General features: G+C 49.0%; 1 protein-coding gene across 8 annotated transcripts in view; it reads left to right on the top strand.

Annotated features, from left to right (window-relative positions):
* Window positions 1-24,900, top strand: part of frmd4a (FERM domain containing 4A) — a 734,343-nt gene that overhangs the window by 671,075 nt on the left and 38,368 nt on the right. For all 8 annotated transcript variants that reach the window (XM_038811950.1, XM_038811947.1, XM_038811948.1 and 5 more), the window contains 4 exons: window positions 6,531-6,664; window positions 7,171-7,293; window positions 21,042-21,270; window positions 23,022-23,078. In XM_038811950.1, the coding sequence (XP_038667878.1) occupies window positions 6,531-6,664; window positions 7,171-7,293; window positions 21,042-21,270; window positions 23,022-23,078 (543 nt within the window). The remainder of the gene's footprint in view (window positions 1-6,530; window positions 6,665-7,170; window positions 7,294-21,041; window positions 21,271-23,021; window positions 23,079-24,900) is intronic.

Raw genomic sequence — 24,900 nt, 5'->3', positions numbered from 1 at the left:
TGTGTCCTTTTCATTAATTAATTTGGTCAGACCTTTAATACCATCGTGTTTCTTTCCTCGCTGTTAACTATAACAGAATAAGTTGTTGAGTTTTATCAGTGTCTGTTCTTGTAATTATTACTTTCCATTATAAACTTATGCTGAAGGATAGGTTATAAATTTGGGGATGTCCTTACATCTGATTGGTTGCAGAGGGGATGCAAGACTCGCATTTAAATTACGCTTTTCACAACCACCGTACGTCTTTGTAGTCAGGGAAGAACTTTTTTGAAGTGTAGTCACTGTTGCAATGTCGGAAATATAGAACCAATTTGCTCTCAGTGAAGTTCCACAAACAGCAATGTGATAACGAGCAGCCAATCTGTTTTTTGTGATGTTGGCTGATGTTGACCAAGCCAACTCCAAATGATAATTGCCGGGTAGAACCCTGAGATCTTTCACACCCACCCAAACAAGCTGATGGGGGTGGCAGCTTAACGTCTCACCCAGAAGCTGGCGCCTCCAGCAGTGCAGCACTCCCTCAGGGCTGCACAGGAACGTCAACCTTGACTTTTGTGGTCGGGGTTTTGAACTCAGAACCTGGTGATTCAGGAACGAGAGTGCCTGAGCCACCACCTGAGCCACAGCTGACACAGTAGAGCTCAGAAGAAGGTTCATCAGATTAGAAGACTGGACATTGAGCTTCACAAAGTGAAAAGTCTCCAGGAAGTTCCACATTGTCAACACTGGCTCAAGTGAATATATATATTTCTAAATAGATGTTTGGAGACCCAGCCCTCGATTTTCACTCCAGGGTCTGGTGGTCAGGACGTTTCCCGGAGCTGTAAACCTGGGAGAAAGTGGCCCGCAAGGTTAGATATTTGTTCCGGGATGGCGGCGTTCCCTGCGAGTCGGGCCTGGTGACCCCAGAACGAGTGAAGAGGATGCCCAATGCAGAGCGGGGCTGGACGGAAGGCCTGCCTTTGAGCTCAGCCACGGTATCGGGAGTTTTAAAATAACACAGAACAACGTCACCACTCCCACTCCGTCACCATCCCCCCAAATACTCCCCATGCCCCGCCCATGCTAATCCATGCCACCATCAAGCCAGCAAGGTCCCTTATACCCTCCATGCCAACTGTGCTTCCAACCCCCATGGCCTTTTATAACCCCTCTGCCAACTTAATGCCAACCCATGCCCCCAACCCACCACTCTTTGCCCTAGAATCTTATATACCAACTCACCCCGTATCCACTATAGACAGAGCTCGGTACCCATGCTGAGATTAAATAAAGTTTGAAGCGTCTTCATTCACTCTCATTCATAAAAACTGATTTGCTACATTTAAATTCCTTCAACTACATATTCCCTTATAACAACAAACATTTAATTCAATTACATAATCCCTTATAAAAACAATCATAGAGTCGATAACCACTTGGAGCTGTCAAGCAAACTGAAATGGCAGGCAACCTACTGTAATAATGGGCCATTGTGAAATCAGTCATCCAGCAGTAATCTATTAACGGTAACCCCACAGTTTAAGTCAACCAACAGATAGAAATAGCAAGAAATTGTTTTTTTAATACTTCAAGCAACTTTTTGAAAGAGTTAAAAGGCAGGAGTTTTAAATGCCTTGACAACTGTCTAATTCATCTTGACATTTTTGACTGATTCTCTTGACAGTTCCTCTTGAAACTTTTGATAGTTGTTTTAGACAGCTCCAATACGTTAGTACACTTTGTACACAAATTCCTGCCTTATTTAAAAATTCCCAAAGGGCACCTTGACCTCCTTCAAAGCACACCAAAGCTGTCCTGGGACCATATCCAGAGGGGTAACTCACCTCTCCAAAAGGATACCCTGGCTACCCAAATGAATCACAAATTTTCGACCTGCTCCTCCCCACTCTGATCTTCCTCCGCTGGGTTTCAGACACCTCCCACACCGAAACCAGACGAATGGAAGGAGTTGCTGATTTCCGTGGGCCGCTGCAAAATGAGCAACCCCGAATCCCCACCCCATTCCCACCGCAGCAAAAATAGTAAGTACTGTGCCCAGGGGGAGTGGGGCCTCCAGATCCGCACCTCTTTCACCGTTTTCGCAATGGCAGAGAGGCTCTCCATAAATAAGATTGATAAAATACAGCTATGGCGGGAGGGGGCAATCCAGTTGGCTAAAGCCAGCAGGAATTAATGCATAGAACAAAGAACAAATAAAGAACAAAGAAAAGTACAGCACAGGAACAGGCCCTTCGGCCCTCCAAGCCTGCACCGACCATGCTGCCCGTCTAAACTAAAATCTTCTACACTTCCTGAGTCCGTATCCCTCTATTCCCATCCTATTTGTCAAGATGCCCCTTAAACGTCACTGTCGTCCCTGCTTCCACCAGCTCCTCAGGCAGCGAGTTCCAGGCACCCACTACCCTGGAGATGAAAGCTGACAGTTTCAGCGTGTTTGGGATGGAGCACTGATCGCTCTGGTTTCTATTTCAGTCAGGGCTCCTCCTCCCATTCATTGCAAAACCCCATCAGAACCTTCATTCCACACACACTGGGAGAGGCGGCTGACTGATTGAGTGGCACGCAGTTTCACAGTGTTCATTTCACAGCTGTTAGAATTGCTGTCGAAAGCAGCCACTTTAATTTCACGGTTAATGTTCAGCCTGATTCGGCGAGCCCGCGTACTGCCACTGTTGTAAGATTCTTGTCCTGTTAGAAGTTTCTTTCGGTGCACTGTTCCAAGTTTTCAAAAGTTTCAAATTTATTCTTTTATTTCTTTCATTTAGCGTGTAAGAAGGCCTGTAAGAAAGGTTTGTTGAATCGTCGATGGGGAGGGGGATTAGAAACTGTTAGTTCAGTAGATTAGCCTTTGAACCAGGCGCCCATCATGCATTCCTTTAACATTGCTTGAGCAGTACATGGCCAGCGTCCGATTGCCATTGTTCCCTCAGTAAACTCATTGTTTCCTTCCAGTCCTAACATCCTTGCTCACGGGGCAGCTGCAGTCCTCTGCTTTTTGCTGCGTTTTGCAACAACAGGAAATGGGGGAAACTAACATGACATGGCCATCTGAATGACACATAGCTTCACTAATCCAGAAGTAGAATTCCCGCTAGGAGCAAGAAATCAGGAAATTGTGCCTAAATTGCTCTGGTTGTGTTACATTTCAAGGCCTCCGCTGAAATTTATTTGAAAAATCAGGAAAGGAAAACATTCCATGAACCAATCAGGCAACCGTGGGATATAATGGTTCCGGAACAACATTCCTTTTTTGAATAATAATCTTTATTATTGTCACAAGAAGTAGGCTGACATTAACACTGCAATGAAGTTACTGTGAAAATCTCCTCGTCGCCACATTCCGGCACCTGTTCGGGTACACGGAGGGAGAACTCAGAATGTCCAAATTACCTAACAGCTCGTCTTTTGGGACTTCTGGGAGGAAACCGGAGCACCCGGAGGTAACCCAAGCAGACATGGGGAGAACGTGCAGACTCCGCACAGACAGTGACCCCAGCCGGGAATCGAACCTGGGACCCTGGCGCTGTGAGGCAGAAGTGCTAACCACTGTGCTACCGCGCCGCTTTATGTATTCGTGAGCGGTAGGCTGGTGACGTTTTAACAGCAGAAGATTCATTTAGCAGCAAAAATAATCATTTTTAACAGCTTGTCCTGTTTGCCGCCTAGCTTGTCCTGTTTGCCGCCTTTTAGTAACTTTAGCTAAAATTATTGAAAATGGCTCAAAACTATACCGGGTCATTTAGCAGCGTTGTGGTCAATTTCTTCATTTGTTAAGTATTTTTTGATAGGAGGGGTCTTTGAAAATGCTGACGAGTGCATGAACACCTCAGAAAATGAATGTAGTTTGAAGAGCCTTCACATAGCAACACAATCACTGACTGTGACAATTGTGCCCTGAGGGTGGGGCCAGTTTTGTGGGCGAGTACTGATCGCGCTCAGAGTACTTCAGCAACATTGAATTAAACCCCCTGAGCTAATGCTGTAGTCAGGCCAATTTCCCCCTGATTGCACTGAGATTGTTAGCATGCCCCTCGTGGAAAGTCTACCCCAGCGGGGTTTACATCTGAATTGAACAAGTACAAAGGGATCTTCACCTTCAGCTTCAAGCCCACGTGGTCCATGAAAGCAAATACTTGCGTTTGGCGTCAAGTCATTCTGTGCACGTTCAAATCTACGGCTCCTCTATCACACATCAGTCGGTTCAGATGCTGCTTTGGTGTGGAATTAAATCATATAGAGCAGCAAGATCCCAGGACTGTGCAGCCAGTTCAAACACTGGCTCCTGGAACCATAGAAGAGAGGCATTTCTGAATGGTATTCCGAGGATTTGGGCAACCTATAGGCATCACAGGAAGTCAGTACGCACGTACAGCAAGCTGTTAGAAAAGGCAATGATAGTCTTTATTGCAAGTGCATTGGAGCAGAGAAAGTAGGCCTTGCTGCAGTTACATAGTGAGACCATGGGCTGGATTCTCCGGTTTTGAGGCTGTGTCCGGAGGACCCGTGGCGTTTTACGTCAAAAAGATCGGTGGCGCCCCAGCACTGTTTGTCCGACCGGTGAGGGGCTAGCAGTCACGCCATGACCAGCCTCCACAAAATAAACGGCCGGAGAATTACCGGGTCTGTGGCCACGCATACGCACGTCAATGGCTTACACCGGTCAGGCCGTACAACGGTGCCAGCTGTGCGCACACCCGACCTGCCAGATAGTACCGCCCTGGACACCCCCTCGCTGCCCCCTGGACACCCTCCCCCCCCCCCCCCCCCCCCCTCCCCCAGCCCTCGCTGAAGCCCCCCAGGGCCAGCAGCATGGCTCCCGCCCGACTATGGCGGCGCTAGACACCAGACCACAGCCACCACACCGGGTTCCCGACCGCTGAGACCATGAGTCAACCGCGCAGTCGGGAACTCGGTCCATCGGGGGAGGGGCTTCAGGTAACTCCCTGAGGCCGTCCCAACGGCGTGCGGCGCACAAAAAGGGATTCTCCGCCTGATCAGCGATTACGAACCTGCCGTCGGGGGTTGGAGAATCCCGCCCCATACCTGGATTACCACGTTCAGTCTCAATCTCCTTGTCTAAGGAAGGATAGGCTTACCCTGGAGGGAATGCAGCAAAGATTCACTAGATTGATCGCTATAATGAGGCGTCTATCCATGCTCGGAGATTGAGTATCATGAGTCCATCTTTCTGATGTTTAGAAGAACGAGAGGTGATATCACTGAAACATATAAATTGTGTGGAGGGCTTGGCCGAGTGAATGTTGAGAGGCTGTTTCCCCGGGACTGCAGAGCCCAGAACTAAGGATCATCATTTTACAATCAGGCATCAACCATTTAGGAGAGATTCCTTCACTCAGGGGGTTGTGAACCTTTGGAATTCCCTATCCCACAGAGCTGTGGTTGCTCATTCATTGAGAAAATTGAAGATAGATGTTTAGATTCTAAGGGAATTAGGGGATATTGGGATTTTGTGGGAAGGTGGAGTGAGGCAGTAGACCAGTCATGATCTTATTGAATGGCGGAACAGGTTTGAAGGGCCGAATAGCCTCCTGCTGCTCCTGTTTCCTCTTCGACAATTGGCTTTTGTGCCCACAGATAAACAGGATGGGGAAAGGAGGGGTTGAGGTGGGGTTGGGGTGAGGAAATTAGCCAGAATTCCTTAGTCATGATTGTCAATAAGAAGGGCGGCACAGTGGTTAGCACTGCAGCCTATGGCGCTGAAGAACCGAGTTCGAATCCCGGCCCTGGGTCACTGTCCGTGTGGAGCCTGCACACACTCCCCGTGTCTGTGTGGGTTTCACCCCCACAACCCAAAGATGTGCAGGGTAGGCGAATTGGCCACGCTAAATTGCCCCTTAATTGGACAAAAAAATAATGGGGTACTCTAAAAAAAATTTTTTTTAAATGATTGCCAATAAGTGACCCTCGCCCCTCCACCCTACAATCTCTTTACGAGCCCTGATGTGGAGATGCTGGCGTTGGACTGGGGTGAGCACAGTGAGAAGTCTTTCAAAACCAGGTTAAAGTTCAACAGGTTTGTGTTGAATCACTAGCTTTCGGAGCACTGCTCCTTCCTCGGGTGAATCTCTTTATGAGGACAGGGTTCATGTGAACATGATGTCTCAAGAATCAATTCTCCACTGATGCTCCAATGAAGACCCGGCGCTTTGGGCAAGATTTTGGACACAGCCCAGTGCCTATCAAACCAAATCCCGACAGAGGAAGATCATGAAAGGAATTCTCATAAAATGGAAAACATTCACTGTGCATTTATCTGACAGAACGAATGTGGCCTAAAACACTTTTAGATGTAACATCCAGCGACATATTTCAAAATCTTGAATCCTTCGCTCTTTCATTTCATGACATAATTAATACTAGAAATAATCATATATAAATGTAATACCTCTCACTTTCATACCTTTCTTTGTTAAAGAAAGTGTTTCATTATCATATTAATTCATTTTTAAAATGTTTTCTTCCTCTTGACGTGTCCACTGTTTAGTAAACAATTGGTTTGTTCACAGGGTCCCAGGAGTCAGACAGCTCTCAGTCTGCCAAGAAAGACATGTTGGCTGCCCTGAAATCTCGCCAGGACGCTCTGGAGGAGACGCTTCGAGTGAGATTGGAGGAGTTGAAGAAGCTGTGCCTGAGGGAGGCGGTAAGCTGGGCTTTGGGGCTTGCAAGCTCCTGTTCCTGTCCAGGAACTATTCTGAAGTGGCGATATACAGATACAGTGAAAAGCCATGGATGCGTCCTTGAGGACAGGCAAAATAAAAATGAGTTGGCTCATTAACTGAACCCAATTGCCTTCTCCATCTTGAGCGAATAGCAGTAAATGCAGTCAACAGGGCAGTGAGCTTGGCCATGTCCTGCCGGAACCATATTCCCCCAAACTCTTCGGTGATAGCATTCATGCGTTAATAACGTTTTGTAGCATGCCGAGAACGATAGGAAACTTGTGCCCCTAATCCCAACTCTCAACCGTGAACAATTAACACTCACTCTGGTCCCTAAAATCTGGGGCAATCTACAGACGTAAAGCTGGAAGGGTGGGGTTAGACTGGGTAGCACTTTTCCAGCCAGGAGAGACGCAGTGGACTGCTGTGTGGTGTAATTCTATCCATTATCCTTCTATATCTCTGTGTCTGTTTATTTTGTTTGCAGGAACTCACAGGAAAGTTGCCGAAAGAATATCCTTTGGACCCCGGGGAGCAGGCACCCACTGTCCGCCGCAGGATAGGCACCTCCTTTAAACTGGATGAGCAGAAGATCACGCCCAAGGGAGAGGTAAACCTAGAGTTACACAGAATCTAGGGTGTAGTAAAAGACTAGTCGGCAGTCCATGTCTGTATATGCTCCACTTGAGCCTCTTCCTACCGTTCCTCAAAGGAATGTAGGATTTAGGAGCCGGAGTGAGCCATTCGGCCCCTCGAGCCTGCTCTGCCATTCAACAAGATTATGGATGATCTGGCGGTGTTCTCAATGCCACCATCCTCCTGTTCCTCAATAACCCGTGACTCTCTTGTTTATCAAAAATATATCAAACTCAGCCTTGAATATATTGTTAGGGGTCAGGGTTTAGAGAACCCCAAAGTGTATCATGAAGTTCACCTGACCCACAACTTTTAATAGATTGTGGTATGGGGAGCACACGGCCCACTCTACAGGTGCGGTACAGCAGAAACGGAAAAGTAATTTTTAAAGCAAAACAATGTTTTTTCTATGAACTCAAGTTAACCTTTTTAAAACATACAGTGAACATCTTAGCAACCGTCAATTCAAATACAACCCCCAAAGAATACAACACTAAGTAATCCTTGATAACTTCCCAAACAACATCCAGAAGACAGAAGAAACACCTTTCAACAGAAGCACATCAGGTTTACATTCACTACTGAGAACATTTATAATTCTGAATTCACCAAATGAACAAGAGATAGTCTTTTGATGGCAGAGAGATCAGCAGTACACCTGCTTGGTCTGGCTTCAGCTCCAACACTGAAAACGAAACTGCAGCAAACAACCTAAAATGAAAGTAAAAATCTGACAGACAGCCCAGCTCCACCCACACTCTGACATCACTGCAGCAATATGAGCAGCCAAACATTTCTAAGCAACATTCTCATGACAATATTCAGTGCCCCACAGTGCTTTCTGGCGGAGACAATTCTACAGACTAACCATCCTCTGAGAGAAAACAAATTCGCCTCACCTTCCCCTCTTATTTTTAAACTGTGCCCCTCTGCGTTCCCTAGTTCCAGTCTCCCCCACAAGAGAAAGCGTTCTCTCGGTATCCACCCTGTCAAATCCCCTCAGGATCTTTAGAATTTTCAGTACGATCACCTCTCATTTTTTCTAAATTCCAATGGTTAATGGAACCACCAGTTCAACCTTTCTCGATCGGGTAAGTCCTTCATCAGGAGAATTAGTCGAGTGAACCTTCTCTGAACTGCTTCTACAGCAATTATATCCTTTCTCTAATATTGAGACCAAAACAGTACATCATATTCCAGATGTGCTCTCACCCAAGACCCTGTAAAGCTGCAGTAAAACCTCTGTGCTTCTATATTCCATTTCCCTGGCAATAAATGCAAATATTCCATTTGCCTTCTTGACCACTTACTATTCCTGCATAGTAACTTTCTCTGATTCATGTACCAGGACACCCAGATCCCTCTGCAGCACGGTAGCACAGTGGTTAACACAATTGCTTCACAGCTCCAGCGACCCAGGTTCGATTCCCGGCTTGGGTCACTGTCTGTGCGGAGTCTGCACGTTCTCCCCATGTCTGCGTGGGTTTCCTCCGGGTGCTCCAGTTTCCACCCACAGTCCAAAGATGTGCAAGTTAGGTGGATTGGCCATGCTAAATTGCCCCTTAGTGTCCAAAAAAGGCAAAAGGTTAAGTGGGGGTTACGGGGATAGGGTAGATACGTGGGCTTGAGTAGGGTGCTCTTTGTAGGGGCCGGCCCAGACTCGATGGGCCGAATGGCCTCCTTCTGCACTGTAAATTCTATGATCAATCTATGATTGTTTTTCTATTCTTGCTACCAAAGTGAGAAGCTCACATTTCCCCACGTTACACTTCATCAGCCAAATTTTTGCCCACTCCCTTTGTGGTTCTTTACCTCCTCTTGCCAAATGATTTCCGGCCTATCATACAAAGAGAACAAAGAACAAAGAAAAGTACAGCACAGGAACAGGCCCTTCAGCCCTCCAAGCCCGTGCCGACCACGCTGCCCGACTAAACTACAATCTTCGATACTTCCTGGGTCCGTATCCCTCTATTCCCATCCTCTTCATGTATTTGTCAAGATGCCCCTTAAACGCCACGATCATCCCTGCTTCCACCACCTCCTCCGGCAGCGAGTTCCAGGCACCCACTACCCTCTGTGTAAAAACTTACCTTGTACATCTCCTCCAAACCTTGCTCCTCGCACCTTAAACCTATGCCCCTTTAGTAATTGACCCCTCTACCCTGGGAAAAGCCTCTGACTATCTACTCTGTCGGTGCCCCTCATAATTCTGTAGACCTCTATCAGGCCGCCCCTCAACCTCCTTTGATGCAGTGAGAACAAACCAAGTTTATTCAACCGCTCCTCATAGCTAATGCCCTCCATACCAGGCAACATCCTGGTAAATCTCTTCTGCACCCTCTCTAAAGCCTCCACATCCTTCTGGTAGTGTGGCGACCAGAATTGAACACTATACTCCAAGTGTGGCCTAACTAAGTGCATCGGCGATTTGTGCCATTGGCGATTTGTAGCACCGTACATTTGTCCCTTCACCCAAGTCATTGATGCAGGTGGTAAATAGTGCAGCCAGGCCCTGGAGAAGAGTTTCTCTCAGCCTGCGTCTCGCTGAACAACCTTCAACCACTGAAATCTATTCCAGCTCACAGAAACAGTTTAAGGGTTAAAGGCATTTTGGTCAAAGAGGTAGGTTTTAAGGAGAGCAGCAGAGGTGAGGAGGTTAATGGAAGTGATTCCAGAGCTTCAAGGTGGAAGCAGCTGAAGGCAGAGCCGCCGATAGAGTGATTAAACGTGAGGGGGCTCAAGGGGCCTGAATTGGAGGCCAGCAGAGATCTCGGCGTGTTTATAGACTTCATAGTGCAGCAAGAGGCCATTCTACCCATCGAGTCTGTTGTGGGGCTGAAGGAGAGAGACAGGGAAGGGTGAGGCCATGGAGGGATTTGAAAACAAGATGGGAATTTTAAAATTAAGGTGTTGCTTAAATGGGAGCCATTGTAGAGCACAGGGATGCAAGATGAGCGGGACCTTGTGTGAATTAGGACACGGGCAGAAGAGTTTCAGATGGCCTCGAGTTTCCGGAGAGTGGGAAATGGTGAGAGCTCCATGGGTGCATTGGATTAGTCAAAACTCGAGTTAACAAAGGCAGGGATACAGGCGGCAGGATTCTGTCAGGCCTGGGCAGGGCCAGACAATCCCCGCGACTGGGCCACACTACCCCGATGCCGGCATGCGAGCAGAGAATTGGCGCCAAAGTGGTTGGCGCGGCGCCGGCCATGGGCCGCTCTACGCGGGACTCCCCCCACCCCCGCCAATTCTCCGGCCCAGATGGGCCGAGCGGCCGTAAAAGAAAAAAACGAGTCCCGCCGACTCCGTTCTAACCTGCTGTGAGCCGGCGGGACCACACCGTTGAAGGTTTGTTTGGGGGGAGGGGGGGGGGGGGGGGGGGGGGGGGGGAGATCCAGCGACGCACAGTTCACACCGGGATCGGCAGCTGGAGCAGCATGAACCGCTCCAGCTGCCGTGCTGGCCCCCTGTAGGGGCCAGAGTTAGTCCTGGGAGAGTGTTACAACGGCGTGGACGCTCTGCCGCGGGATGAGAGAATCTCGCCCATGCTGTCCCAGTTATCCAGTTGCGCCCAGTGTTATTATCAGCATTAAATTAGAAATGAATACATGTTGGGCAAGATGTTAAAAGTGTACAATGTGTTTGCAGACATTTGATGTTAAAGCAGGGTGAGTGATGGTGCCAATTGCTCCTGAACTGCTTCGAACGTGAGACAACAAACTCATTGGGGAAAGGAGGAATCTTTGAATACAGATGGGACATGCCTGATGCAATCGCCATTCGAGCTTTTCTGGGAAATGTTTTCTTTTTTTATTTGGCCACTCTGGAGTTTAAGATCTGCACTGCTCACCATTTCATACCACAGGACAACTGAACGGACAACAAAGTGATGTTGATTATACGCCTGACCACAGCCACTTGTTCCTGAAGTCAGAAAGTGCAGTTCATGCCTCGTCTCCAACTTTCCACATAACGTAGCTGCTGAATTCAAAAGGATTATTGCATGCCGGCACAGTGGTTAGCACTGCTGTCTCACAGCGCCAGGGGCCCAGGTTCAATTCCGGCCTCGGGTGACTGTCTGCGCGGAGTCTGCACGTTCTCCCCGTGTCTGCGTGGGTTTCCTCCGGGTGCTCCGCTTTCCTCCCAGGTTAGGTAGGTTGGCCATGATCAATTGCCCCATGGCGTCCAAAGATCTGTAATTTAGGTAGCGTTACAGAGATGGGGCAGGGGAGTGGGCCTAGGTAGGATGCTCCGGAGGGTCAGTGCAGACTCGATGGGCCGAATGGCCTCCTTCGCACTGTAAGAATTCTACGGGATTTTTCCAAATCAACTCACATAATGAAAACAGAAAAATAAATTGCATGTTTCTATGAAGCTGTGTTTATTTCTGGATGGATTGAAGGTTCTGAGGGATGGGGAATAATTTGTGGAGCAGGAGGGGGAGGAACACCATGCGTTTTCAGGGGTATTCCCCCCCCCCCCACCCCACCACAAAGTGGCAGACATTAGCCAGCGCCACACCACGGGACATGGTGCTACTTTGTCTCTCGTCCAGTCGATATCAGTTCTGCAGCTCACATCTCTCATTTATTCATTGCTTTTTGTGCATGTGGTTTCTTTCACAAAGGCAGCCTTCACTTATCCACATCCAATTAACATAAATGTTTGGTCAGCAAAATGAGACTGGAATAAAAAGGAGGACAAGTTGTTAGAACCACAGAATCCCTACAGAAAGACACCATCGGCCCATCGCATGTGCGCCGACCCTCTGAAAGAGCGCTCTACCTGGGCCCACTCCCCTACCCTATCCCTGTAACCCCACCTAACCTGTACATCTGCGGACACTAAGGGGCAATTTAGCATGAACAATCCACCCAACCCACACATCTTTGGACTGTGGGAGGAAACCGGAGCACCCGGAGGAAACCCACGCAGGCACTGGGAGAACGTGCAGACTCCGTACAGACAGTGACCTAAGGCCAGGAGTCCCTGGCACTGTGAGGCAGCAGTGCTAACCACTGTATTTGGCACTGCCACGGTGGCATTGTGCCGGGGATCAGCGCCAGGGTGCCTTGCCGTGTCAGTTGAGGGGGGGGGGGGGGTGCCGAAGACCCCCTTGTGGGTGAGTTGGGCTTTCGGGGTCAGGTCGGGGGAGTGGTGAAGAGATTGAGAAGCCATTTAAATATGGCATCCCGATATCCTCCGTGAGTGGAGCTTCTCCGTGCAGGGAACAGGACTCAGTGCAGCCTTGGTGGGACATTCCCCGCTGAGGCCCGGGTTCGATAGCGAGATCTTTCTTAGCGCTGTGAGCGCCGAGAGACACCCGGCTAACCGCGTTCGATACGGGACTCTGTTACAATTTGTTTAGATCGTGCCCACGATGTTGAAACCAGAACCCACCTGCCTCTCACAGAGGTGTGAAAGGTCCCATGGCAACATTCAATAAAAGAGAAGGATAATCTTCTCAATATCCTGGCCAACATTCGGCCCTCAATCAAAGCCACCAAAACAGAGGTACGTGTCATTTATCTCATTGCTGTGTGAGGAGCTGGCTGTGTGAAAATTGATTGCCTTGTTTGTCTAGAAACAACAGTGACTACACAATCTGAAGTGTGAAAAGTGTCAGTCATTGATCACACTCATGGCAGGTAGGCCATTCAGCCCTTCGAGCCTATCCCACCATTAAACTAGATTGTGATTGATCTTCCATCACAATGCCGTTGATCGCTTTAATATCTAGAAGTCTGTTGTTTTATGTGGCTGGTGACATTCCCATTTCACAATGAATGAATATAAAGAAACATAGATGTAATTTGAGGTCACAATCAGGTAATTATGTGATATAATCTTGGAACCACTCACTGCCTGGGCTCAAAAATGGAGAATGACCATTTGTGTGGGGTACAGGAGTGGCACCCAGCGCCCGTGGAGCCATACCTGATCACACGTCCCTGCTTCAGAATAACAACACCAGAAATAGGGGACTAGATTCTCCGGTGACCGATGCCGAAATTGCGTTCGGCGACCAACCGAAGAATCCAAGTTTCCAACCAAATCGGAGGTGGCGCTACTTCCGCGATGCTCTGCCCCCTCCAAAGCAACGTACTCAGAGAACACGGGGCGCCACGTATCGAAGCCCCCCCCCCCCCCCCCCCCCCCCGATGCTCCGACCCCGACCGGCCGAGTGCCCGACGGCGTGGGTCTCTCATTGGCTCAGCCATTGGGAACTCACCATGGCGGCTGCAGACTCCGTCCAGAATCGCTACAGTCGGGAAAGGGCCGATCCGCGGGCGGGACATTATTCAGGGCTGTGGGCACTGTGGGGGGGGGGGGGGGGGCTCTGGGGCTCGCAAGCCGGCCGAAGTGGGGGGGGGGGGGACTATTTCCCGGGCAGGGTCCGCGAGTGCCCGTCACCATGAAGCATGGCACAGACCCGGCAATTCTCCGGGGCGTATCGGCAGCTGGAGCCGGGTTCTCTACGCTGCCGTCCTGCCCCCAGCAAGACGGGAAATCGGGGGCCGTTTTGCGCCAGCTTTTCTGGTATAAAGTACCGTCGTTCCCACGCCGGCGTGGGGACATAGCCCCAGGATCAGAGAATCCAGACCCCGATCTGGAAGCGGCCATTTGGCCCTTCAAGTGTGTGCTACCTTTCAACAAGATATAACTCAACTACACCTTCCTGTACCATCCCCATATCCCTCGATTCACCCAGCGTCCAAAACTCTTATCGATCTCAGTCTTGAATATACTCAGTGACTCAACTTTCACAGACCTCTAGGGAGCAGAATTCCAAAGATTCACTATTCTTTGAGAAATGTCTGCAAATCCCAGACCCCAAGTAGCCATTCTCTTTATCTGAGACCCTGAGCCTGTGTTCTAGATTACCCAACCCTTCCCATTCCCTTGGTCTGAAACCCTGAGTCTGTGTTCTAGATTACCCAACCCTTCCCATTCCCTTGGTCTGAAACCCTGAGTCTGTGTTCTAGATTACCCAACCCTTCCCATTCCCTTGGTCTGAAACCCTGAGTCTGTGTTCTAGATTCCCTAACTCTTCCCATTCCCTTGGTCTGAAACCCTGAGTCTGTGTTCTAGATTACCCAACCCTTCCCATTCCCTTGGTCTGAAACCCTGAGTCTGTGTTCTAGATTACCCAACCCTTCCCATTCCCTTGGTCTGAAACCCTGAGTCTGTGTTCTAGATTACCCAACCCTTCCCATTCCCTTGGTCTGAAACCCTGAGTCTGTGTTCTAGATTCCCTAACTCTTCCCATTCCCTTGGTCTGAAACCCTGAGTCTGTGTTCTAGATTCCCTAACCCTTCCCATTCCCTTGGTCTGAGACCCTGAGCCTGTGTTCTAGATTCCCTAACTCTTCCCATTCCCTTGGTCTGAGACCCTGAGCCTGTGTTCTAGATTACCCAACCCTTCCCATTCCCTTGGTCTGAACCCTGAGCCTGTGTTCTAGATTACCCAACCGAGGAAAACCGTCTCCCTGTATCTGCCAAACCCCTTCAGAATTTTATAGGTTTCAATGAGCTCATGTCGCATTCTTCTGAACTCCAGGGAGTTTAAGCTTGGTCTCCTCTCTCTTCTCGTAGGACAGTCTCCTTGTCGCGTGAACCTTCCCTGGACCCCCGCTGGGGCAAGTGTGTCCATCCCTGGGTATGGAGACCAAAAGAAGAGAGAGAACAGCTTTAAAGTATTTTGTGGCGAAAAATCTAGCCCGAGGGCTGTCACATATTGGCGTCCACTCAAAAACCAAACCTGTTTTACACTGTGGGGTAATAGTCGTGACACTGCCCATTCTCTAGCCCTTGGATTTGATGCGCCTTTAATGAATGTATCAGCTCGGCCTCAGATGGCTCTGATCAGTATTAGTTTTGGACTGTGATGTGGATGTCGACTGTGTCTGTAGTGCCCAGGGGAGGAGTATAGATGCCAAACCGGTGGTATTTTTAGACACTGCTGTCATCCGTAGAGTTTCCGATGCCAGTACAAACTCTTTAAAAGAAAAGAAAACAATGTTCCAGAGAGAACAGTTTCACATAATTCACTTCCGATTGTTCTTCAGTATTGAGCAGCGCACGCCAACAGGATGAGTGTTTCAGCCGTAATTCTCGATACTACTCCAGACTATTTGTCATTATTGCTGTGTTTATAACGAGATGCAGCCAAGGGATAGCCTGTTGGGACCAGCTCACTGACTCACACCAGACAGTTCTCTTCTGAGGTACTATCTCTTTTGTTATTCAATTGTGGGATGTGGGTGTCGCTGGCTAGGCCAGCGTTTGTTGCCCATCGCTAATTGCCCTTGTGAAGATGGTGGTGAGCCGCCTTCTTGAACCGCTGCAGTCCATGTGGTGTAGGTACACCCACTGTGCTGTTAGGGAGGGAGTTCCAGGATTTTGACCCGAAGGAACGGCCGATATATTTTTCAATCCAGATGGTGTGTGTGGCTTGGAGGGGAGAGTGCAGGTGATGGCGTCTGCTGCCGCTACCCATCTCAATGGTAGGGGTCTCGGTTTGTGTGGCTTGGAGGGGAGAGTGCAGGTGATGGCGTCTGCTGCCGCTACCCATCTCAATGGTAGGGGTCTCGGTGTGTGTGGCTTGGAGGGGAGAGTGCAGGTGATGGCGTCTGCTGCCGCTACCCATCTCAATGGTAGGGGTCTCGGTGTGTGTGGCTTGGAGGGGAGAGTGCAGGTGATGGCGTCTGCTGCCGCTATCCATCTCAATGGTAGGGGTCTCGGTTTGAAACCTGCTGTCGGAGAAAAGTTGGGATATGGTTCCCCCTTTACGGAACCAACTGTGGAGCTTCGGCATCTTTCAGGGACAAGCCTGAAGGTCATTCAGTCCGACTGATCTTGCTGCTGCCTTCAGCTGATGGCCAATACACACTTCCCATTCAGTGAACAGTGGTGGGAGCACTTGCTCAATTCTCCTCTCTCCCTCACCAAGGGACACTGCCCCCACCATCCCCCTCGGTGACATCAGGGCAACTCTGTTCCAGACGGGGGCTGAATGTGGGCTTTGGAGTGGGGGGGGGGGGGTCACGGACCAAGGCTGATTTCGGCTCCCAGACAAGGCTCTGGGAGGAATCTGTCACTCATTGAAATACTATTCTGTCCAATTAAACCTGGCTGGCAGGCTACTGAAGCTGGAGGGTCAATGAGGGAGATTCCACCTTCAGTGGAGAAGCCAGCTGCAGTTAAAGGTCTGGAGGGAGATTCGACATGAAGGCCCCTTCAAACTAACGTTTTCAAACTTTTATTCAAGTACACATAAATCATGTACTGTTATGGGAGAGAGGATCCTGTCCACAACTCCTACAGGGCAGCCTTTTGCTGTACCCTCACCAGAGAGAAGCTGTGGGCCTATCTGGAGCACTTCCCCTTCTAGTCTGTCAGTGGGTACCTGCCCCCCCCTGTGGTGTCAGGAGACTGGACGCTGACTGGAAACTCCCAGGTAGCCTCTGTAATCCCTGGTAAATAAGGCTCTAAACAAACCCATTTGGCTATTGCCTTGTCCTCCAGTGTCCACCTGGGTGGGGGGGGGGGGGGGGGGGGGGGGCATAATGCCCACCTGAGTTGGGGGGGGGGGGGGGGGAGTATGCCAGCCATCAGCCAATAAACACCAGGATCACAAAACCGGTGCGTCAGCCGGATTTATAATTCTGTCTGCCCTAGTTTTTGACCTCGGCAGTACCAAAGATTTAGCCCTAGAAATCAGAGCTGTGATCTTAATGGCTGACATGGTCTCTGGTTATACAGACAGCTGTGCATCCACGAACTGAACCAGCTGGGGAACTTTGCAGCATTGGTATTGGAGCTGAACGCAGGCAGCGAGTTGGGCACTGACACAGAAGGAGCAGAAATGTCTGCTTTGGGGAAGAGTAAAAGGTTAAAAGGTGCGAGTTTCATCTGAGTAATGATGGGAGGCCTTTTCTGTCCTACAGCTAGAACTCGGGCATTTGGGGCTGGGTGGGGGGCGGGGGGGGGGGGGGGGGGGGGGGGGGGTATGGATCACTCAGGTGAACCTCCTACCTCCTGTTTAATACATCTTAGCACTGCTTTCAGAGCACGTGCTAGGAGATCCCGGACAAACCTGGGAATTATGCCCAAAGTGCCTACATTAGGCCCAACCAAACTCTTGCCAGCTTCGAGTGACTGGGTGCGACTTTACTAACCACCAGATTAGAACATCTGGAATGTAGAACCCAAGCTGTCTCACACTGCCCATGTCACTGGTTTTGAAGATATGCAGGTATTGGGAATGAACGTAGAATATCCCATACTTCCCTGAAAGACTGGTTTTAGTTTTATTTTGAAGTGGCCACATTACAAAGATGTTCTTCGCATTGATATTATTGATATTATTTTGAAGTGTTGGATAAGATAAGGGTGCATGGAGTTACGGGTAATGTATTAGCATGGATAAAGGATTGGTTAACTAACAGAAAGCAAATGGGGATGATTGGGTGTTTGGTTGGCAACCAGTGGCTGGTGATGTGCCTCAGGGATCCATTTTGGGACCACAATTGTTTGCAACTTGCACAGATGATTTGGAGTTGGGGACCAAGTGTAATGTGTCAAAGTTCGCAGACAACACTAAGATGAGTGATAGAGTAAAGTGTGCAGAGGACACTGAAAGTCTGCAGAGGGATATAGATAGTTTAAGTGAATGGGCAAGGGTCTGGCAGATGGAGTTCCATGTTAGTAAATGTGAGATCATCGATTTTGTTAAGAATAACAGCAAAATGGACTATTATTTAAATGGTAGAAAATTTCAGCATGCTGGTGTGCGGAGGGACCTGGGTGCCTTTTGCATGAATCGCAAAATATTGGTTTGCAGGTGCAGCAGGTAATTAAGAAGATAAAAGGAATTTTCTCCTTTATTGCTAGAGGGATGGAGTTTAAAAGCAGGGAGTTGCAGCTGTATAGAGTGCTGGGGAGGCCACACCTGGAGCACTGTGTACAGTTTTGGTCTCCTTGAGAAGGGATGTACTGGCACTGGAGGGGGTGCAGAGGAGATTCACTAGGTTATTACCGGAGTTGCGAGGATTGGCTTCTGAGGAGAGACTGAGTAGACTGGAACTATATTCGTTGGAATAAAGAAGAATGAGGGGGGATCTGATAGAAACATTTAAAATAATGAATGGAATAGATAAGATAGAAGCAGGGAGGTTGTTTCCAATGGCGGGTGAAACAAGAACTAGGGGCCATAGCCTCAAAATAAAGGGGAGCAAATTTAGGACTGAGTTGAGATGGAACTTCTTTACCCAAAGGGTTGTGAATCTATGGAATTCCTTGCCCAGTGAAGCAGTTGAGGCTCCTTCATTAAATGTTTTAAAGGCAAAGGTAGACAGATGTTTGAACAGTGAATGAATAAAAGGTTACGGTGAGCGGGCGGGTAAGTGGAGCTGAGTCCACAAAAAGATCAGCCATGATCTCATTGAATGGGGGAGCAGGCTCGAGGGACCAGATGGCCGACTCCTGCTCCTAGTTCCTACGTTCTAAACACAGTGTGCTGCATTATCCTGATATATTGGTTTATATCAGGTGTAGATAGGCCTGTCCACTGACACTCACAGCACTGGTTCCGAATTGGATCTCGTTACCTTGCGGCAGTGCTTTGATAGCAGGTGTAGGGGTCGACACATACACTGCCTGGAAGCTCTCAGACGCACAGAGGACAATTATCCTCATGAATGACGCATTTAGCAACTTTACATTTCTGCCTGAATAATGTTATACCTCTGCTGCGTTCTTGACATGTTGAGATTCACGGCTTGCAAGGAAGAAATCCCAACAGCTGTCTCCTCCCGGTCAATAAAGAAAAAGGCTCATATTTGCTTAAACCAAGTTTATTTTTATACATTTGTTTTTCAATTTTCACAGCGGGAACCTACCATGTTCTTTCCACAATACAAAAACGGTCTTTGCATTAATATTATTAATATTAATATATATGAAGGGCGGCATGTGGCGCAGTGGTTAGCACTGGGACTGCGGCGCTGAGGACCCGGGTTCGAATCCCGGCTCTGGGTCACTGTCTGTGTGGAGTTTGCACATTCTCCCCATGTCTGCGTGGGTCTCACCCCCACAACCCAAAGATGTGCAGGGTAGGTGGATTGGCCACGCTAAATTGCCCCTTAATTGGAAAAAAAAAATTTGGGTACTCTAAATTTATAGAAAAGAAAATATTAATAGAATATATTACTGCTCAGGGAAAAAATCTACCGGACAATCTTGAGAGAAAAGTTCCCGTTTTGAAAGGAGACATTAGCTGTCTCGGGCACACAGACTGTTTCAACACATCGTTGATAATTAGTCTTGAACCCCTTCCCCCACTTAGAATTTCCGTCCATTTCTCAGATTTTCACCATGACAGAAAAGTTCTCCGTAATGGCAAAAATCTGGGCTTGGTATGTTTAGTTTTGCACTGATTTTGGTTGATGACACGGAGGGCGCGATTCTCCACAAATGCGGCGAATCGTAAAGGCTGCCGTGAAACTGGCCGTGTTTCACGGCAGCCTCCGCGCCCCCTCCCGGGACCCGATTCTCCCCCCCCCCCGGGCGGGGCTAGCAGCAAGGCCCCGTGAAGCACGGCATCGCAGACTTAAGTCCGCGCGCCAAGCATCACACCGGCTGACGCGCATGATGACGTCAGCCGCGCATGCGTGGGGCCGTCATCTCCCTCGGCTGCCCCGCGGACTGATCCTGCATCGCGGGCCCATGCCCCCCTGTCACGGCCGTGGTACTGCCGTGCCAATCGGGGCCCTGGATGCCCAGAACGGGCATGTTGCGGCCGTTTTTACGACGGCAGCAAGCAGGTGTGTTTGCTGCCGTAAAAACGGCCGTAAAGGCCTGGGAACTCGGCCCATCGGCCTGGGGAGAATCGCTGTTCGCCATAAAAAAACGGCGAGCAGCGATTCGTGTCGTGGGGCAGCCATGGCGGGGGGGGGGAGGGAGAATAGCGGGAGGGCATGAAAAATGTCGGGGACGCCCTCCCGCTATTCTCCGACCCGTCGTGGGCAGCGGAGAATCGCGCTCGGAGTGCTTTGAGCTGCCAGCATTTAGCATCAAAGCCAGATACACAGATGTGGGGGTGGAAAGCTCTGCTGATGAGATGAGGTGAAGAAGGGTTGGAGCATGCTCATGTGGAGCCTCAACACTAGTATCGACCAGCTGGGCCGAATGGCCTGTTTCTGTGCTCCACAGTCGATGTAACTCTAACTCGTGACTGGCCGTCTCGTGATGAATTTTCAGCTGGGTAAAGGTGAGTGATGCCACGCTGATGAATCACTTTGGTGAACGTTTGGTGTCGGTCACAGAGACATGAAGAGTAGAGCTCACTCAGCAACGCCTCCAGTTCAGGAGGACACCCCTCACTAACCCGGTGCACTGGATAATATTTGCCCAGTCATAATCCTGTGGCCTCTCTTGATCTCCGTCATCAATCTCCAGTTAACACAAAACTAGACGCAGGATTGAAAATGTTGTTTATATTTCTGATTTCAGGATGATTATGTTGGTGTTGACAGGATGTTTAGATAATTTAATTTTGTGTTGCTTGGCAGTTGTTTAATCGCCTGCAGAGAGTTTTTAAAAAAATGATCCACAAACCCCCAGTCAATGGGCGTAGAGTGGCTGCTTATGAATGTGGGAAGGATTTTACTTTGGATCTTGAAGAGAAAAAAGTGATTGAAGTTTCCTGTATTGCCCCCAGGAGGTTGAACTGGAGCGACTGGAGAGAGAGTTTGCCATTCAATCTCAGATCACTGAGGCAGCACAGCGTCTTGCCACTGACCCTAATGTGAACAAAAAGATGAAGAAGCAACGAAAGATGTCCTATTTGAATGCACTTAAAAAACTGCAGGACATTGAAAACGCCATCAATGAATACAGGGTCCGGTCTGGGAAGAAGCCCACGCAGAGGGCATCCTTGATCATAGAGGGTGAGTTGTTACTGAAAGCTATAACCTCTGCATTCTTTAACACGTTTACAGATCATTTCTGTTCGCACACTCATTAATCAGAACTGCCTAACATCAATATTAAAACAGAACACTGAGGAATTCAGAAATAGAGGTGTTGAGTGCAAATGCTGCAAGGTTATGCTGAGCATTTATAAAGCTTGGGTTAGGGCCCAACTGCAGTGCAGTTCTGGTCTCCACACTTTAGGAAGGTTGTGAGGGTCCTGGAGAGGATTTGCGGAGGGGATTTCCAGGGTTGGAGGATTTTAGTTACACGGTAGGGTTGGAGAAGCTGCGTTGTTCTCCTTCGAGCTCAGGAGATTGAGGAGAGATTGGACAGAGGTAGACAGGATTATTATGATAGGTTTAGATCAGGTTTGACAAATGAAAGCTGTTCCTGTTGGCACGAGTACTCAGAGACACAGGTGTAAGGTTCTGGGTGGGAGATGCGGTGGGGGAGGGGGGATTTGCACAGCAGGCGGTAGTGACCTGGGACTCGCTGCCGATGAGGCGCAGTACGTGGAGACAGATGATTGTAGCAAGAAATTAGATGAGCACTTGAAGAAAATAAACTTAGAGTTACAGGGATAGAGATGGGAAATGGCATGGGTTGCTCCTTATTATTCTAATTTTACGTGAATGCATTAACCAGTCCATACATGATAGAAATTAAACCCCTTGATGTATTGGTATCAATACGCTCACTAAGTTTTTTTTATAAATTTAGAGTACCCAATTCATTTTCTTTTCCAATTAAGGGGCAATTTAGCGTGGCCAATCCACCTACCCTGCACATCTTTGGGTTGTGGGGGTGAGACCCACGCAGACACAGAGAATGGACAAACTCCACACAGACAGTGGCCCAGGGCCGGGATGGAACCCGGGTCCTGTGGTCCTCTGCACGGCAGCATTGTGGATAGCACAATCGCTTCACAGCTCCAGGGTCCCAGGTTCGATTCCAGCTTGGGTCACTATCTGTGCGGAGTCTGCACATCCTCCCCGTGTCTGCGTGGGTTTCCTCCGGGTGCTCCGGTTTCCTCCCACAGTCCAAAGATGTACAGGTTTCGTGGATTGGCCATGATAAATTGTCCTTAGTGTCCAAAATTGGCCTTAGTGTTGGGTGGGGTTACTGGGTTATGGGGATAGGGTGGAGGTGTTAACCTTGGGTAGGGTGCTCTTTCCAGGAGCTGGTGCAGACTCGATGGGCTGAATGGCCTCCTTCTGCACTGTAAATTCTATTAGAAAACTGGCAGCAGCATTCAGCACACTGGGCTAAATCGCTGGCTTTGAAAGCAGACCAAGGCAAGCCAGCAGCACGGTTCAATTCCCGTACCAGCCTCCCTGAACAGGTGCCAGAATGTGGCGACTAGGAGCTTTTCATAGTAACTTCATTGAAGCCTACTTGTGACAATAAGCGATTTTCATTTCATTTTCATTTCATTGTCACCACTGCACCACCGTGTCGCCCCCCCTCACTATAAGTTAACCTGTACAGTAATGGGAAATTGGAGGGTGTAATAGATTGAACATTGGCATCTGTGGTTTCACTCTCTTTGACAATGCATCTGTATCCATCTATAATTTCTCAACATTGATAGAATCAGAATCAGGGATGTAAGGAGTGAAGGATCACAGGCACAGTGAGAGCAGTTCGACAAACAATGCTGTCTTAGTCAATCCTTCCTGTGGTTTGTGCTACAAGAATCACATACTTTTTTCTGATTTCTCCATAGAAGCAAACATTGGCTCAGAAGACAGCTCACTGTCAGATGCCCTGGTTCTTGAGGATGGTAAGTAACCCCTTCATTCAGTGTCTCGTATTGGGTGATCGCCATGAGTGCAGTATCACCACATTATTTTACTATCTCACGAGAAGTAATTTTACAGCTTGTTGGGTCGGTTTTTTTTTGAGTCTCCCAACTCCTCACTTTCTTTCCACAGCTATAGCACGACATGACCATGTGTAGGAACCCCGCAGGCAAACTCCATGAAAGATGGTTTCTGTTTGCATACAACGTCAGCATGTAGACTGTCAGGTTTAAAGCATACACGTGGATTTAAAAAGCAAGGAGAAATAGCTGGTGAAAATGGGCAAACAATGAAAGCAGTGTTTTGAGTCGACTGGATCTACGTTGGCTGGCGTTTAGAAGAACGAGAAATGATCTCGTGGAAATGTATAAAATTCAGAGAGTGTTTGACAGGGTACATACCGAGAGGGTGTTTACCCCTGGCTGCGGAATCTAGAATTAGAGGTCATAAGGGGTCAACCATTTGGGATTGAGATGAGGAGGAATTTCTTCACTCGAGAGGTTGTGAATCTCTCGAATTCTTTACTCCAGAGAACAGTGGATGCCCTGTCGTTAGAAATGTTCAAGCTAGAGAATGAAGATTCTGTTTAGTGAATCAAGGGAATAAGGGGCGAGGGCAGGAAGGGGGAGTTCAGATAGAAGATCAGAAAGATTTACTAAAAGGTGGAGCAGACTAGATGGGCTGAATTTATGCTCCTGAGTCGGGAGCCTTGAGTCAGGAAAATTCCTAAACCCGCAAATCCAACTCTGGAGAATGTGCTCCGGATATTCGGAAAGCTGTTCTCGGGAGCTGGACGTTAACGGGTATCGAACCTGTTTCCCGTGAAAACAGTGCAGAGACAGCAACAGGGGTCGCCGGGTATGGAGGCCGTCTACTTAGTAGGCCTGCCTCGGTAATCCGGCACTTCCTCCCTACTGTAAAAGAGAGAAAAAAAAAGCTGTCCAGCCCTCACACTCCTCATGCCCCACCATGCTAATTCATGCCCCCACCATGCTAACTCATGCCCCACCATGCTAACTCATGTCCCCACCATGCTAACTCATGCGCCCACCATGCTAACTCATGCCCCCACCATTCTAACTCATGCCCCCACCATGCTAACTCATGCGCCCACCATGCTAACTCATGCCCCCACCATGCTAACTCATGCCCCCACCATGCTAACTCATGCCCCCACCATGCTAACTCATGCCCCACCATGCTAACCCAAGCCCCCACCATGCTATCCCATGTCCCCACCATGCTAACTCATGTCCCCACCATGCTAACCCATGTCCCCACCATTCTAACTCATGCCCCACCATGCTAGTTCATGCCCCACCATGCTAACTCATGCCCCACCATGCTAACTCATGCCCCCACCATGCTAACCCATGTCCCCACCATTCTAACTCATGCCCCACCATGCTAGTTCATGCCCCACCATGCTAACTCATACCCCACCATGCTAACGCATGTCCCCACCATGCTAACTCATGCCCCACCATGCTAACGCATGCCCCCACCATGCTAACTCATGTCCCCACCATGCTAACCCATGCCCCACCATGCTAACTCATGCCCCCACCATGCTAACTCATGCCCCCACCATGCTAACCCATGCCCCCACCATGCTAACTCATGCCCCCACCATGCTAACTCATGTCCCCACCATGCTAACCCATGTCCCCACCATTCTAACTCATGCCCCACCATGCTAGTTCATGCCCCACCATGCTAACTCATGCGCCCACCATGCTAACTCATGCCCCCACCATTCTAACTCATGCCCCCACCATTCTAACTCATGCCCCACCATGCTAA

Source organism: Scyliorhinus canicula, chromosome 11 (genome assembly GCF_902713615.1).
Source record: "Scyliorhinus canicula chromosome 11, sScyCan1.1, whole genome shotgun sequence".
NCBI lineage: Eukaryota > Metazoa > Chordata > Chondrichthyes > Carcharhiniformes > Scyliorhinidae > Scyliorhinus > Scyliorhinus canicula.
Note: the sequence above shows the minus strand (reverse complement) of the source record. Positions and strands in the feature narration are given on the sequence as shown.